Genomic DNA, 13,517 nt, shown 5'->3' on the forward strand with positions numbered 1-13,517 from the left:
CTGGAGGATCTATAGGCAGGGTCTTCAAAAAATTTCTGGAAAACGCATAGTAAGAAAAAAAAATATGAGGGCCAGTGCCGGGGCGCAGTAGGTTAATCCTCCGCCTGCAGCACCAGCATCCCATATGGACGCCGGTTCGAGTCCCAACTGCTCCTCTTTCCATCCAGCTCTCTGCTGTGGCCTGGGAAAGCAGTAGAAGATGGTCCAAGTACTTGAGCCCCTGCACCTGCATGGGAGACCAGGAAGAAGCTCCCGGCTCCTGGCTTCAGATCAGCGCAGCTCTGGCCGTTGCAGCCATCTGGGGAGTGGACCAACTGAAGGAAGACCTCTCTCTCTCTCTGCCTCTCACTGACTGTAACTCTAGCTCTCAAATAAATAAAATCTTTAAAAAAAAATACAAGGCTTTTAAATTTTTTGTGACAGCATAAATATGTCTTTTAATTTCATTTTCCATAAACTTTTTGGCATACCCTCATCTATTCTGGCTGGTAGCATCAAGCTGGGACAACTCTCTCATGGAGGGGAGGGAAAGCCCTGACATCATAGACAAATTAGTGGTGAGGACAAGAGGGATTGAGGATGAGAGGAGAAAAACTGTGGGGGCATAAATTCAAAAGCATTCATCTCGGAGCAGGCTTTGGGCCTAATGGTTAAGAGGGTTTGGGACAGCTGCATCTGGTATTGGAGTGCCTGCTGCGTTTGAGTCTCGACTCCACTGTCCATGACAGCTTCCTGCTAATGAACACTCCGGAAGGCAGCAGGTGATGGCTCAGGTATTTGGGTCCCTGCCACCCATGTGGGAGACCCGGATTGAGTTACTGGCTCGTGGCTTCCACCTGGTCCAGTCCCAGCCATTGCAGGCATTGAGGAGAGAGCCAGCAAATAAGAGCGCTCTCTCTCTCTCTCTCTCTCTCTCGGCCTCTTAAATACTTTAAACAAATTATTTGTCATAGGCTAATAGTATTAGCTAACCATTGTTTTATGAGCTTTACAAATATGATCTTAATTTTCTTAACACCCTGTAAGTATCTACTGTTATCATCAACCCCATTTCACAGATGATGAAACCGAGCCCAAGAGGGGTGAGGTAATTTTCCCAAGGCAGCAAAGATAGCAGACAAGATGGTGGAGCAGGCATTTGAAACCAGGCAATCTGATTCCAGGATTCATGCTTATTAACTACACTATGCTGCACCATTAGGGAGACTTTGGAAAATACACAGAAACATACACAACCACCTATTTGTACTAGAAAGAACTACTGGTCTCTTTGCTGTATAGCCTTCCTGTTCTTTATATGCTTACATAGTACACTGTATATACTTTTTTAAAAAAAAAGGTCATATTTTGTATCTTGGTCTGTAATCTTCCTTAAGACCATTTCCCTATCTGTACACAAAATCTCCCCATCGTTATTTTATACAGCGCCTAACATCCTTTCATGTGATTGAAACAGTGCTTACTTAAACAGTACCCTGCTGAGGTGCATTTAAATGGCTTTCAGTGTTTCTACATTACAGACTTCTTCAAGAGCCAGAGGAGGGGAATAGGATTTTTTTAAAGCGACCTTTTGAATTCAATCAGCTAAAGCTGCAAATAAGATTAAAAACCTAAAAGCCGCCAGGGAAAGCAGGCCCGTGTGTAGGAGGAGAAGGCAAAGGGGGGGGGGCCGTTACCATGGATCTTCCTGTGCTCCCTTTGTCTGGTGGCCCCACGGGATTGGCCAGACCGGTGCCGAGGGACTGCAGAGGCCCCCCCACCTGGTTCCCAGTGCGCATGCGTGGAGGAAGTGGCTCGGGGAGGGGCAGCAGGAGTGTTGGTGCAGATAACCTCGTGTGAAAGAAGAAACAAAAAGCTCAGAGGCGGGGTTTTTCGCCACAACCAAACTTGTCTCCGGCCCTTTACCAAGGCCCCAAGCTTCTTATTGGTCAGGCATTCTCAGCCCCATTGGTCCGAGTGGCAAAGGATTGGGTCTGCCCCAAGCTGTGCCTGCTTCCGGAGCCTTGATTTAAACGGTCAATTGTGATGCCGCTTTCAGGCACTGTCTACGGCATGTCCGTGGGGGCCTGAAGGGGCTTTGTACAGCTACCGGTACTTGAGCGTACGATCAAGTTTCCAAGATGCCACCCAAAGGAAAAAGTGGTTCCGGAAAAGGGGGGAAAGGTAGAAGGGCCAGAGTAATCCGGGAGAATGGGAGGGGGTGAGAAGGGAGGAAACAGGCAATTTCCGGGGTCCGAGACGGAGGCAGCAGATGGCCGGTGGCCTCACTTAGCTGCGTCGAGTTTATCTGGGGTTTCTCCGCTAAGGCTAAGAAAACCTAAGTGCGCGAGGGGCTGCTGGAGTTGTTGGAATATATTGGGATACAGTTGCTGGGTGGTAGAGGGTAGTAGGGGTAGGTCCTCGGAGACCGTGACTTGGGGCTGCGATTTCAAGGTTATTAGAGCCGTGACATTTAAATGTTATCAAAGGCCGACGGTAAAAAGAAATTCACATTGGTAATGGTTCTTAAGATTCCACTTAATGCTTACAGAATGACATGCCAACATTTGGAAAAGACTTGTTCATCCAGGGAGCAGAAATATGTGTGGTAGGCACAGTGCTTAGTTCTGGGGAAATAAAGCAAGGCACAGCCTACGGAAGTAGTGAGGAAGATAGAAAGCATTATACTAAGGTCGATGTGGAGAGATGTGTGGATGTTGTAGGAACTGAGAAAGTGCTCCATCTAGCCGCAACAGAAAAGGGAAGACTACTGGACATGAGTTAGGCAGGCCAAGGTTAGCATGAGAGGTAGGACAAAGCATTCCTGATAGAGGCTCCAGCAGCCAAAACCCCGAGGTACCCTGGTATGATGCTATAAAGCTTGGTTAAGAGTCAGGAAGACCTGTAAGGGAGATTGTTGGAGTAATCCTGGTGAGAGGCAGTGATGACCAGAATTAAGGTAGTCACTGGGAGAGAAAAAAAAATACTCCAGAGTCTGGAGAGACCAGAAAGTTTTGAAAAACTGTTTGAAAATCAATGAAGCACAGCAAAGTGGCCGAATAAGATGAAGACTAAGAACAGTACTGTTGGATTTGGGAATTAGAGGTGGCCTTAGGCGAGAGTGGTTTTCATGGAGTGAGAAAGGCGGAAGCCAGATGGCAGGGACTAGGGGCTGACAGGGAAGTGCTGAAGTTGGAGATAATCAGTATACACATCCCTGGAAAGCTGTCACTGAAAAGGTATGGAAATAGGATGATAGATAGAGGATAAAGAATCAACAGAAAGTTTTCTTTTGTTTCTTTGGCATGGGGAAACTTGGGAGTAAGGCTGAGGTGAACGATCCAGTAGAATAACAGAGGAGTGAGACTTAGGAGAAAATGAGGTCTAGGACTGAGGGGAACAGTTGACATGACATGTTTCATGTCATAAAGAGACAGGATGGGTGTGATTATAAAAACTGGGGCAGAGAGGAGAACAGAGTGGAGTTAAAGAGATCATGTTTACTGGCCTCAATTTCTTTTTATAAGATTTATTTTATTTGAAAGGCAGAGTTTATATATATTATATTATATATATTATATATATTATATATATATGAGAGCTCTATCTTCCATCCGCTGGTTCAATCCCCAAATGGTAACAACAGCCAGAGCTGGGCCAGACCGAAGCCAGGAGCTTCTGGGTCTCCCACGTGAGTGTAGGAGCCCAAGGACTTGGGCTATTTTCCTCTGCTTTCCCAGGTGCATTAGCAGGGAGCTGGATCAGAAGTGGAGCACCAAGAAGTGAACCAGCACCCATATGAGATGCCAGCACTGCAGACAGTGGCTTAACCTGCTGTGCCCAGCTCAAGCCCCCGGCCTCAGTTGCTTAATAGAAGTAAAGGGTTTTTTTTTTTTTTTTTAAGACTGAAGAGCAGAGACTCAATAAGAGTCTTTAGAAGAGTGGTAAACATCTGGAGTAGGGTAACAGGAGAGGAAATGCAATAAATAAAAGGATTACCCTCAGAGCTGAGAGCCTGACCAAGATTGAAGACTTGGACTTTAATGATATTTTAGGAAATGCTTATTGAACTGGACACTTAATCCAGCTATAGTTCTTAGGAACATGTAGTAGGATGTATGCAGATGTTGACAATGAAGTTAATGTAGTAATTTGATTCACCAGCAAATATTGCCAGTGATTATTATTCTGAATATCAGTGACTTTTCTTAGGAAAATATCAGTAACCAATGAAGTAGAGTTGAGGAATTTGGGCATGAGTGTGTTCTTTAGGCCAATATTGGTAGTGAGAAACTTTGTGAGTGCTTGAATACATAGCTTTAGAATATACGAGTAATCTTACAAGAGCAAAGAGGTATGCCCTCAAAAGGCCAGATTTGAAATTGGGTCCAGGCTGGCGCTGTGGCTCAATTGGCTAATCCTCCACCTGCGGCGCCAGTACACCAGGTTCTAGTCCCGGTCGGGACACCGGATTCTGTCCCGGTTGCCCCCCTTCCAGGCCAGCTCTCTGCTGTGGCCAGGGAGTGCAGTGGAGGATGGCCCAAGTGCTTGGGCCCTGCACCCCATGGGAGACCAGGAGAAGCACCTGGCTCCTGCCATCGGATCAGCGCGGTGTGTCTGGCACAGCAGCCACTGGGGGGTGAACCAACAGAAAAGGAAGACCTTTCTCTCTGTCTGTCTCTCTCTCACTGTCCACTCTGCCTGTAAAAAAAAAAAGAAAAAGAAATTGGGTCCAGAGGGCTCTCATTTGCCCATTGGCACGCTTAACTTGTATTTATATTTTCCATGAAAGGTTTATGTAGGGCATGGATTTTCTGTTGCAAGGGAGGTGAAGTCTGAGATTAATTTAGCCTGATGTAGAAAACTGGCAAAATTCCCTTTGGAAGCTTGGTGCTGCGATGAAAACATCAACTCATATATTGTGTGTTGGACCTTTCTGTAAATATCAAGGTATAGTTTAAATGAGTACCTGTCATCTCTTCTCTCAAGGAGGAGCAGCTTCTGGGAGTGACAATGCGGACAAAAAGGCTCAGGGTCCCAAAGGTGGTGGCAATGCAGTAAAGGTAAGTTTCGAGTTCCCTTTTTACTCCTGTATTACATAATAATATATATATATATATAGATTGGTACACATAAAAGTATGCTTAACTCATTCTAAGGTGCTAGCCTAACACTGATATAAAAACGAAGGTAGCACAATATAGGAAAATATAGACCAGTCTCACAAAAAGTGATTCCTTTGAAATATTTCCTCAAATCCTTTCTCAGAAATCCAGGATTTTGTCATACTTTGTTCTTTAAAATGTTTTAAGTTAGGGGCCAGCACAATGGCATAGTAGGTTAAACTTCTGCCTGCCAACATCCCATATGGGCACTGGTTTGAGCCCCAGCTGCTTCACTTCTGATCTGGCTCCCTGCTATGGCCTGGGAAAGCAGCAGAAGATGGCCCAAGTGCTTGGGCCCCTGCACCCACGTGGGAGACCTGGAAGAAGCTCCTGGCTCCTGGCTTCGGATCAGTGCAGCTGCAGCCATTGTGGCCATTTGGGGAGTGAACCAGCAGATGGAAGACCTCTCTCTCTCTCTCTTTCTCTCTCTCTGTCTGTGATTCTGCCTTTCAAATAAATTAATGAATCTTTAAAAAAGAAAAAAAAGTGTTACGTTAGATCTTAATAAGTAAATTAATTACTTTCTCAGGAACAAATATTTTATGAAACTAAGAGCTTAGATAATTGTTAAAAGACACCTCCACTGAATAAGCAAGTAAGGGTGTAGGTCCCATTGCTCCTTACTGGTGAGCTATAAGCAGGGCTTTGACCCTGAAAATGGGATGGGAGATCATCAGCAAATAATTACTTGAAGTTCTTAACCTAGTCCCAGAGAAAAATCTGCTGTGTGAAACTTTAATCTGCAAACAGAACTACTACTTAGTACCATGTAACAAGGTGATTTCCAAGTTTCAGTCAGGATATGGGAGCCTGTTGGACTCATTCATTCATAAAGGATTTAGTGACATCTGTCCTGTGCCAAGCAGTATATTACACTCTGGAAACTAAACAAAACAAGAAAAAAGCAGCAACAAAGACATCGTCCCTGTTACCATAGTCTAGATGGGAGCAGTTAGGTAAAGAAATTTTAACTACTGGGGCCAGCACTGTGGTGTACCAGGTAGAGCTGCCGCCTGCACTGCCAGCATCCTATATGGATGCCGGGTCGAGTCCCGGCTGCTCCACTTCCAATCCAGCTCTCTGCTATGGCCTGGGAGAGCAGTGGAGGATGGCCCAAGCCCTTGGGCCCCTGCACCCACGTGGGATACCTGGGTGCAGGTATGTTGTGACCAATTGGGGAGTGAATCATTGGATGGAGGATCGATCTCTCTCTGCCTCTCTGCCTCTCTATAACTCTGTCTTTTAAATAAATAAATAAATCTTTTAAAAAAAAAGAAACTTTGGCCGGTGCCATGGCTCACTAGGCTAATCCTCCACCTTGCAGTACCGGCACACCGGGTTCTGTCCTGGTTGCCCCTCTTCCTGTGCAGCTCTCTGCTGTGGCCCGGAAGTGCAGTGGAGGATGGCTCAGGTGCTTGGGCCCTGCACCCCATGGGAGACCAGGATAAGTACCTGACTCCTGCCTTCGGATCAGCACGGTGCGCCGGCCGCAGGGTACTGGCCGCGGCGGGCATTGGAGGGTGAACCAACAGCAAAGGAAGACCTTTCTCTCTCTCTCTCTCTCTCTCTCTCTCTCTCTCTCTCACTGTCCACTCTGCCTGTCAAAAAAAAAAAAAAGAAACTTAACTACTATATAAATATAGCTGTAGGGCTCTATCATGTAAATTCACATGATACACATTCTGTACACGTGTACAAGAGGCAGAGTGGGAAGAGAGAATGCAAATGGTGCTGTTCTTAAACCTGTGCCCCAAAGGGACCTTCCTACTCCTGGACCTGTGCCCTAAAGGGACATGGATCTGCTTTTCTGTAGTTGTCCTCCCTTCTTAAGTGAGCATCCGACAAATAAAGTGTAATTCTGGTGTCCAAAGATAAGTTTTCATAAAACACTGTCCCCTGGGGCAGGCATATGGTGTGGCAGTTAAGTTGCCACATCCCATATCGGAGTGCCTGGTTTGAGTCCCAGCTCCTCCACTTGCAATCCACCTTCCTGCTAATGCACACCTTGGGAAGCAGCAGGTGATGGCTCAAGTGCTTGGGTCTCTGCCACCCATGTGGGGAGACCCTGATTGAATTCTTAGCTCCTGGCTTTGGCTTGGCCCATCCCTAGCAATAGTGAGATTTGGCAAGTGAACCAGTAGATAGAAATTCTGTCTCTCTGCCTTTCAAATAAAGTGAAAATAAATAAATTTAAAAATTTGACTCCTAAATACAACCCAGCTACTTCATCTGATACTTGACTACAGATGGGGTCATAGTTACCCCCGGGCGGTGAGGATATCTGGCTGTATGTTGGGCTTAATGAGAACTGACAAATGGTCTCTGATAAGACATTTTCCTAAGGCATGTTCTAGGATAATTTGGGCTATATGAAATTTTCACCTTAGGAGCTGCTTTTAAAACCATTTACCCTGAGAAACTGCAGTACTGCATATGGCTTTATTTTTTTTTAAGCCAGAAACCTTTTATTTAAGGTATATAAACTTCATGCATTTCATGAATAACAAATTTAGGAACATAGTGATTCTTTTCACCCTACACTCCCTCCCACCCTTCTTCTTCTTCCCTCTCCTATTCCCAGTCTTATGTTTTACCAAGATCTATTTTCAATTAACTTTATACACATACAATTAACTCTATACTAAGTAGAGAGTTCAACAAATACTAAAAAAAATTTCCTCAACAGTCGAGACAAGGGCTGTTCAAAATCATTGCATCTCAAAGTGCCAATTTCACTTCTATAGATTACCTTTTAGGTACTCTGTTGGTTACCACAGATCAGGGAGAACATATGGTATTTGTCCTTTTAGGACTGGGTTATTTCATTAAGTATAATGTTTTCCAGTTGCATCCATTTTCTTGCAAATGACAGGCTTTTCTTTTAACTGCTGTACAGTATTCCATGGTATACATATCCTATAATTGCATTATCCAGTCTTCAGTTGATGGACATTTGGGTTGATTCCATATCTTAGCTATTGTGAATTGAAGTGCAATGACCATGGGGGTAAAATAACTCTTTCATACACTGATTTCTTTTGATTTGGGTAAATTCCCAGGAGTGGGATGGCTGGGTCACATGGTAGGTCTGTATTCCACTCTCTGAGATATCTCCGTACTGTCTTCCACAGTGGCTGCACCAGTTTACATTCCCACCACAGGGTCTCAGCTCCTTCCACATCCTGCCATTCTGCCTCAGACTCCACCCCTGTGCCCACACCCTGTCCTTTATCACTGTGAGCTGTGTGGGTTCTGGTCACAGCTTCCCTCCTTCCCCTTGCCTTCCTGCCTTCCTCAGTCCCGTTCTTCCGTCCTCCTCACTGACTTGCAGGCACTAGAGCTAGCTGGGTGCCCCTACCCTCTCCAGCCTTCATGTTTTTTCTCTCCTCTGTAACTCTTGTAAACTGGAAATCAGATCTAAGGACTTGCCCCTTGGATTGAAGAACTCTGCTCCTTTGCTTTCCAGTCATCTGGCTGCATCCACCTCCAAACTAAAAAGTTTTCTGAATACCAAACTTCGGTCCGTCATTTATCTCTACCCTCCTTCCTTTGCTCTGTGTTTAACCTTTCCCTTTTTGTACTATTTTTTTTTTAAGATTTATTTATTTATTTGGAAGAATTACAGAGAGGCAGAGGAGAGAGAGAGGTCTTCCATCTGCTGGTTCACTCCTCAGATGGCTACACCAGCCAGAGCTGAGCCGATCCAAAGCCAGGATCCAGGTGCTTCTTCTGGGTCTCCCATGTGGGTGCAGGGGCCCAAGGACTCGGGCCATCCTCCACTGCTTTCCCAGGCCATAGCAGAGAGCTGGATCAGAAGTGGAGCAGCCGGGTCTTGAACTGGTGCCCATATATAATGCTGGCACTGCAGGCTGCGGCTTTACCCACTATGCCACAGCGTCGGCCCCATCTTTTTTTTTTTTTAAAGATTTATTTTTTATTTACTTGAGAGGCAGAATCACAGACAGAAGAGAGGAAGGGACAGAGAGAGAGGTCTTCCATCTGCTTGTTCACTCCGTAAGTGGCCGCAAAGGCCAGAGCTGGGTAGATCCAAAGCCAGGAGCCTCCTCAGGTCTCCCACACAGGCACAGGGGCCCAAGGACTTGGGCCAACCTGTACTGCCTTCCCAGGCCATCAACACAGAACTGGATAGGAAGCGGAGCAGCCAAAACCCAAACTGGTGCCCACATGGGATGCTGGCACCACAGGCAGATGCCTAACCCACCATGCCATAGCACCGGCCCCTACAGTATGTTTCTCTTCATTCTGAAAATACACTCAGAGGTCTTTAAATATATAGAACTACATGACTCAAGTGAGTGCCCACCGTTAGCATTGCTTCCTCAGTGGGCCTCCTGCATTCTGGCTTCCGCACTTAGCCCTCTTCTACACTCCATTTGCCAAGGTCGCCAGTCGTTGCTACATTTAGCGCACTCCTTATCTGATCTCCCTGTGGTACTTTGCCCTGTTGATCAGGTCCTTCCTGAAACTCCCTCTGTCTTGCTTTCTGTTCGCCTTTCTCTCCTGCCTGCTTGGACCCGTTTCATCCGGCTGTTGGAGCTGCTTTCTTTGCTGTGCCTTAAGCATTGACAGCCTCCAGAGTTGTCTTTAGCCTTCCTTCCTCTCCTCATTCGGCGTAGCCTCCCTGGTGATCTCGTCAGCTCCCACAGCTTCAGCTGCCATCTCCACGCTTACCACACCCAAGCCTTTTCTGTAGCTTGGCTCCCCTCCAGGATGCGAGCTGCCCGGTGGCTGGTCACACTTGTAAAACCCCACGGGTACGATAAATTTGCTGCGTCACACTGTCCAGACAGACTGCTTGTTTATTCATTTATAAGGTGGTGGCCGGATCCCTTTTCTGTGATCGTGGATGCTGCATGCCCTTTCCCTGGAATGAAATGAGAAAGTTGCTTAGTGAGTGTGGAAGTGGAAAGACGGAGGCAGTCTGGAAGCTGTCTCAGCCAAGCTGCGTCGAAGTCTGACCAACCATTCTCGTCTTCCAAGGGGCTATCTATTGGATACTCTTCATCCCTCTCCTCTAGTCAGGAAGCTACTCCTGTAGGCCAAGGATGCTCTCCCCACCCCCGATTTGAGTAGTTAACCCTTAAGGACAACCTTGGTTATTTGTCTCTATGACACCTTCAGCCCCTACCGCAGTGTATTCTATTTGAATGAGAAATGGGAAATCCTGCAAAGCAGTTACCTTGACAAAATCATTTTTAAGCATATAAGGGTTTTTCGAAACCATAGCTGTATGTAAACTGAATCAAATTTGAATACTTTTCTAGGATTGAATATTCTTTTTTTTAACTATTATCTAATAAATATAAATTTCCAAAGTACAACTTGTGGATTATAGCGGCTTTTCCCCCCATAACCTCCCTCCCACCTGTAACCCTCCTATCTCCCGCTTCCTCTCCCATCCCATTCACATCAAGATTCATTTTCAATTATCTTTATATACAGAAGATCAATTTAGTGTATATTAAGTAAAGATTTCAACAGTTTGCAGCCACACAGAAACACAAAGTATAAAGTACTGTTTGAGTACTAGTTATACTGTTAATTCACATAGTACAACACATTAAGGACAGAGATCCTATATGGGGAGCAGGTGCACAGTGACTCCTGTTGTTGACTTAACAATTGACACTCTTATTTATGGCATCACTAATCACCCAAGGCTCTGGTCATGAGCTGCCAAGGCTATGGAAGCCTCTTGAGTTCGCCAACTCTGATCATATTTAGACAAGGTCATAGTCAAAGTGGAAGTTCTCCCTTCAGAGAAAGGTACCTCCTTCTTTGATGGCCCGTTCTTTCTGCTGGGATCTCAGAATATTCTTTTTTTTTTTTTTAAAGATTTTTATTTGAGAGGTAGAGTTACAGACAGTGAGAGGGAGAAACAGAGAAAAAGGTCCTCTGTCCACTGGTTCACTCCCCAAATGGCAGCAACGGCCGGAGCTGCGCAGATCTGAAGCCAGGAGCCAGGTGCTTCCTCTTGGTCTCCCATGTGGGTGCAGGGGCCCAAGGACCTGGGTTATCTTCTACTGCTTTCCCAGGCCACAGCAGAGAGCTGGATTGGAAGAGGAGCAGCCAGGACTAGAACCGGCGCCCATATCGGATGCCAGCACCGCAGGCAGAGAATCAACCTACCTATCGTGCCACAGCACCAGTCCCAGGGTTGAATATTCTTAATATTTAACATATGATCCTTTTTCACAGTGTTTTGTCATAGGGAGCTCTATGCATCAGGACTTTCTGGTAAAAAAATATTTTCTACTGTAAACACTCATCCTCCTTGCTCTGATGAAATAGTGTTTGCTGCATTGTCTCAGACTCCATAATCCTAGGAGACCACATATGTACTCTTACTATCTTAGAGCACAAAGGGGAAATACTTGGAGGTTTCAAAACATCCTGTGATCTTACAGCAGAGTTGGAATTTGACTTCAGAACCCAGGTTCCAAACCATTCTCCTGTCTCTTCCTGTTTACCACTGAGGAACATGGTAAAAGATGGTACCTGTTATCATCTGAATCAGGTTCTGAGATGTTGTCTGGGTACAGGAAATGGGTTTGTTGCTATCACCCAACTGGGCATACTTCCAGGATTTTCAGTTGCCACAAGCTCATGTGTTTGATTACATATGAGGGTAATCTGGATGTGACTGGTGAACTGCGAGGAATCATTTGGGTCTCTTGCTATGATATGAACATACTTTTCTCCCCATAGGTCAGACACATTCTGTGTGAAAAGCATGGCAAAATCATGGAAGCCATGGAAAAATTAAAGTCTGGAATGAAATTCAGTGAAGTGGCCGCACAATATAGTGAAGATAAAGCCAGGCAAGGGGTATGTTGCTGTTATTTAAAATTTACTGTCTTCCACAGAGTAAACACAAAAACAGATGTCTCTCTATTCTACCATTAGTTTTAGTCACACTTCGGCTTAAAGATCTTAAAAGCAGAAATGTCCCACTTGTGAACAGTTGAATGACAGTGACATATGTCTCAACCTAGGCATGACCAAACTTGCACAGCTGACTTCAAAGTCCAGTGCTGTGAGTGCTGATGTGTTCAGTCTAGGCTAAGACTTCTGTATTTCTGTATAGCCCAAACGAGTAAACTAAGTGACCCTAGCATTCACACTGGGAAATTCTCTCAAGCTACAGACTGTTCCCTCATCAGGGTCACTTGATATCACCTGTCTTTTGGGTTTTTCAGGGCGACTTGGGTTGGATGACCAGAGGGTCCATGGTGGGACCATTTCAAGAAGCAGCATTTGCCTTGCCTGTGAGTGGGATGGATAAGCCTGTGTTCACAGACCCACCAGTTAAGACAAAATTTGGATATCATATCATTATGGTTGAAGGGAGAAAATAAAATCATATGAATAAAGTTGATCTATTTTGTTTATTTCTTTGAAAGGGCTGAATAAACTCTTGGGAACTGTCAGTGTGGATGTGTAGGTACAAAATAAGGTGGGTGTAGTTAGTGTCTACTGCAAGAGGTATTCAGCCAGTAGTTCTCAAACACAGTCAAGTAGACCCTTTTAACCTGTATTCCCCTGTATTCCCTTTCCTCCCAAAGAGACTTTTTCTAATTCTCAGTATATCCCACACATTAAATTCACAAACCATCTTCAGGGAATTCAAATATAAGCTCATCCCATTCATACAACTGAAAATATTGGGCATCAATAGATGAATTAGTGTATGAGAACCATAAAATAAGTTCCTGCACAGTGCTTGTGTTACAGGTTAGTCAGTTCTGATCTTCCAGGACAGGTATTATTGGTTCAGTTATCCTAACATAGCATACACCACATGATAGCCTTGAAGCATTAACTCATTTTTAAGTAAGTACTTATTGGAAGAAAAGAGGTAGTCTGTTTTCCCACAGGTTGTTTGCACTACACCAAGCAGCATTCATCAAGAGCTGAGTAAAGGGAGAAATATCCACATAAAAACATCACTTCCAAAGTGGGTGTTCAGGGGGCCTGCACTGTGGCATAGAAGGTTAAACTGCTGCCTGCAGTGCTGGCATCCCAATTGGGCGCTGCTGGTTTGAGTTCCAGCTGCTCCACTGCCCATCCAGCTCCCTGCTGATGCACCTGGGAAAAGCAGCAGCAGATGTCTCAAGTCCTTGAGGCCCTGCACTCACATGGGAGGCCCAGAAGAAGCTCCTGGCTCCTGGCTTCAGCCTGGCCCAGCCCTGGTCATTGTGACCATTTGGGGAGTGAACCAGCAGATGGAAGATTGTCTCTCTCTTCTCTCTCTCTCTCTCTCTCTCTCTCTACCTCTCTTTGTAATTCTGTCTTTCAAATAAATAAAAATAAATCTTTAAACAAAAAAAAGTGGGTGTTTAGCCTAGCAGT

The 13,517-nt window shown here is 45.2% G+C and overlaps 1 protein-coding gene across 1 annotated transcript; it reads left to right on the forward strand.

Annotated features, from left to right (window-relative positions):
* Positions 1-1,949: 1,949 nt before the first annotated feature.
* On the forward strand, positions 1,950-12,538 carry PIN4 (peptidylprolyl cis/trans isomerase, NIMA-interacting 4). The gene is made up of 4 exons (XM_002720105.5): positions 1,950-2,163; positions 4,969-5,042; positions 11,874-11,993; positions 12,365-12,538. The coding sequence occupies exons 1-4, from the start codon at positions 2,121-2,123 to the stop codon at positions 12,521-12,523; spliced, it is 396 nt and encodes a 131-aa protein (XP_002720151.1). The 5' UTR covers positions 1,950-2,120; the 3' UTR covers positions 12,524-12,538.
* Positions 12,539-13,517: the final 979 nt, after the last annotated feature.

The sequence above is a fragment of the Oryctolagus cuniculus genome, chromosome X, assembly GCF_964237555.1.
Source record: "Oryctolagus cuniculus chromosome X, mOryCun1.1, whole genome shotgun sequence".
In the NCBI taxonomy this organism is placed as follows: Eukaryota; Metazoa; Chordata; class Mammalia; order Lagomorpha; family Leporidae; genus Oryctolagus; species Oryctolagus cuniculus.

What these genes read in the sequence shown, in the direction of transcription:
- PIN4 (XM_002720105.5), top strand. Translation starts at nt 2,121, where the DNA reads ATGCCACCCAAAGGAAAAAGTGGTTCCGGAAAAGGGGGGAAAG. An exon ending in GTGGTGGCAATGCAGTAAAG is followed by an intron (nt 5,043 to 11,873) that starts GTAAGTTTCGAG and finishes TTCTCCCCATAG; the next exon opens with GTCAGACACATTCTGTGTGA. An exon ending in AAGATAAAGCCAGGCAAGGG is followed by an intron (nt 11,994 to 12,364) that starts GTATGTTGCTGT and finishes TGGGTTTTTCAG; the next exon opens with GGCGACTTGGGTTGGATGAC.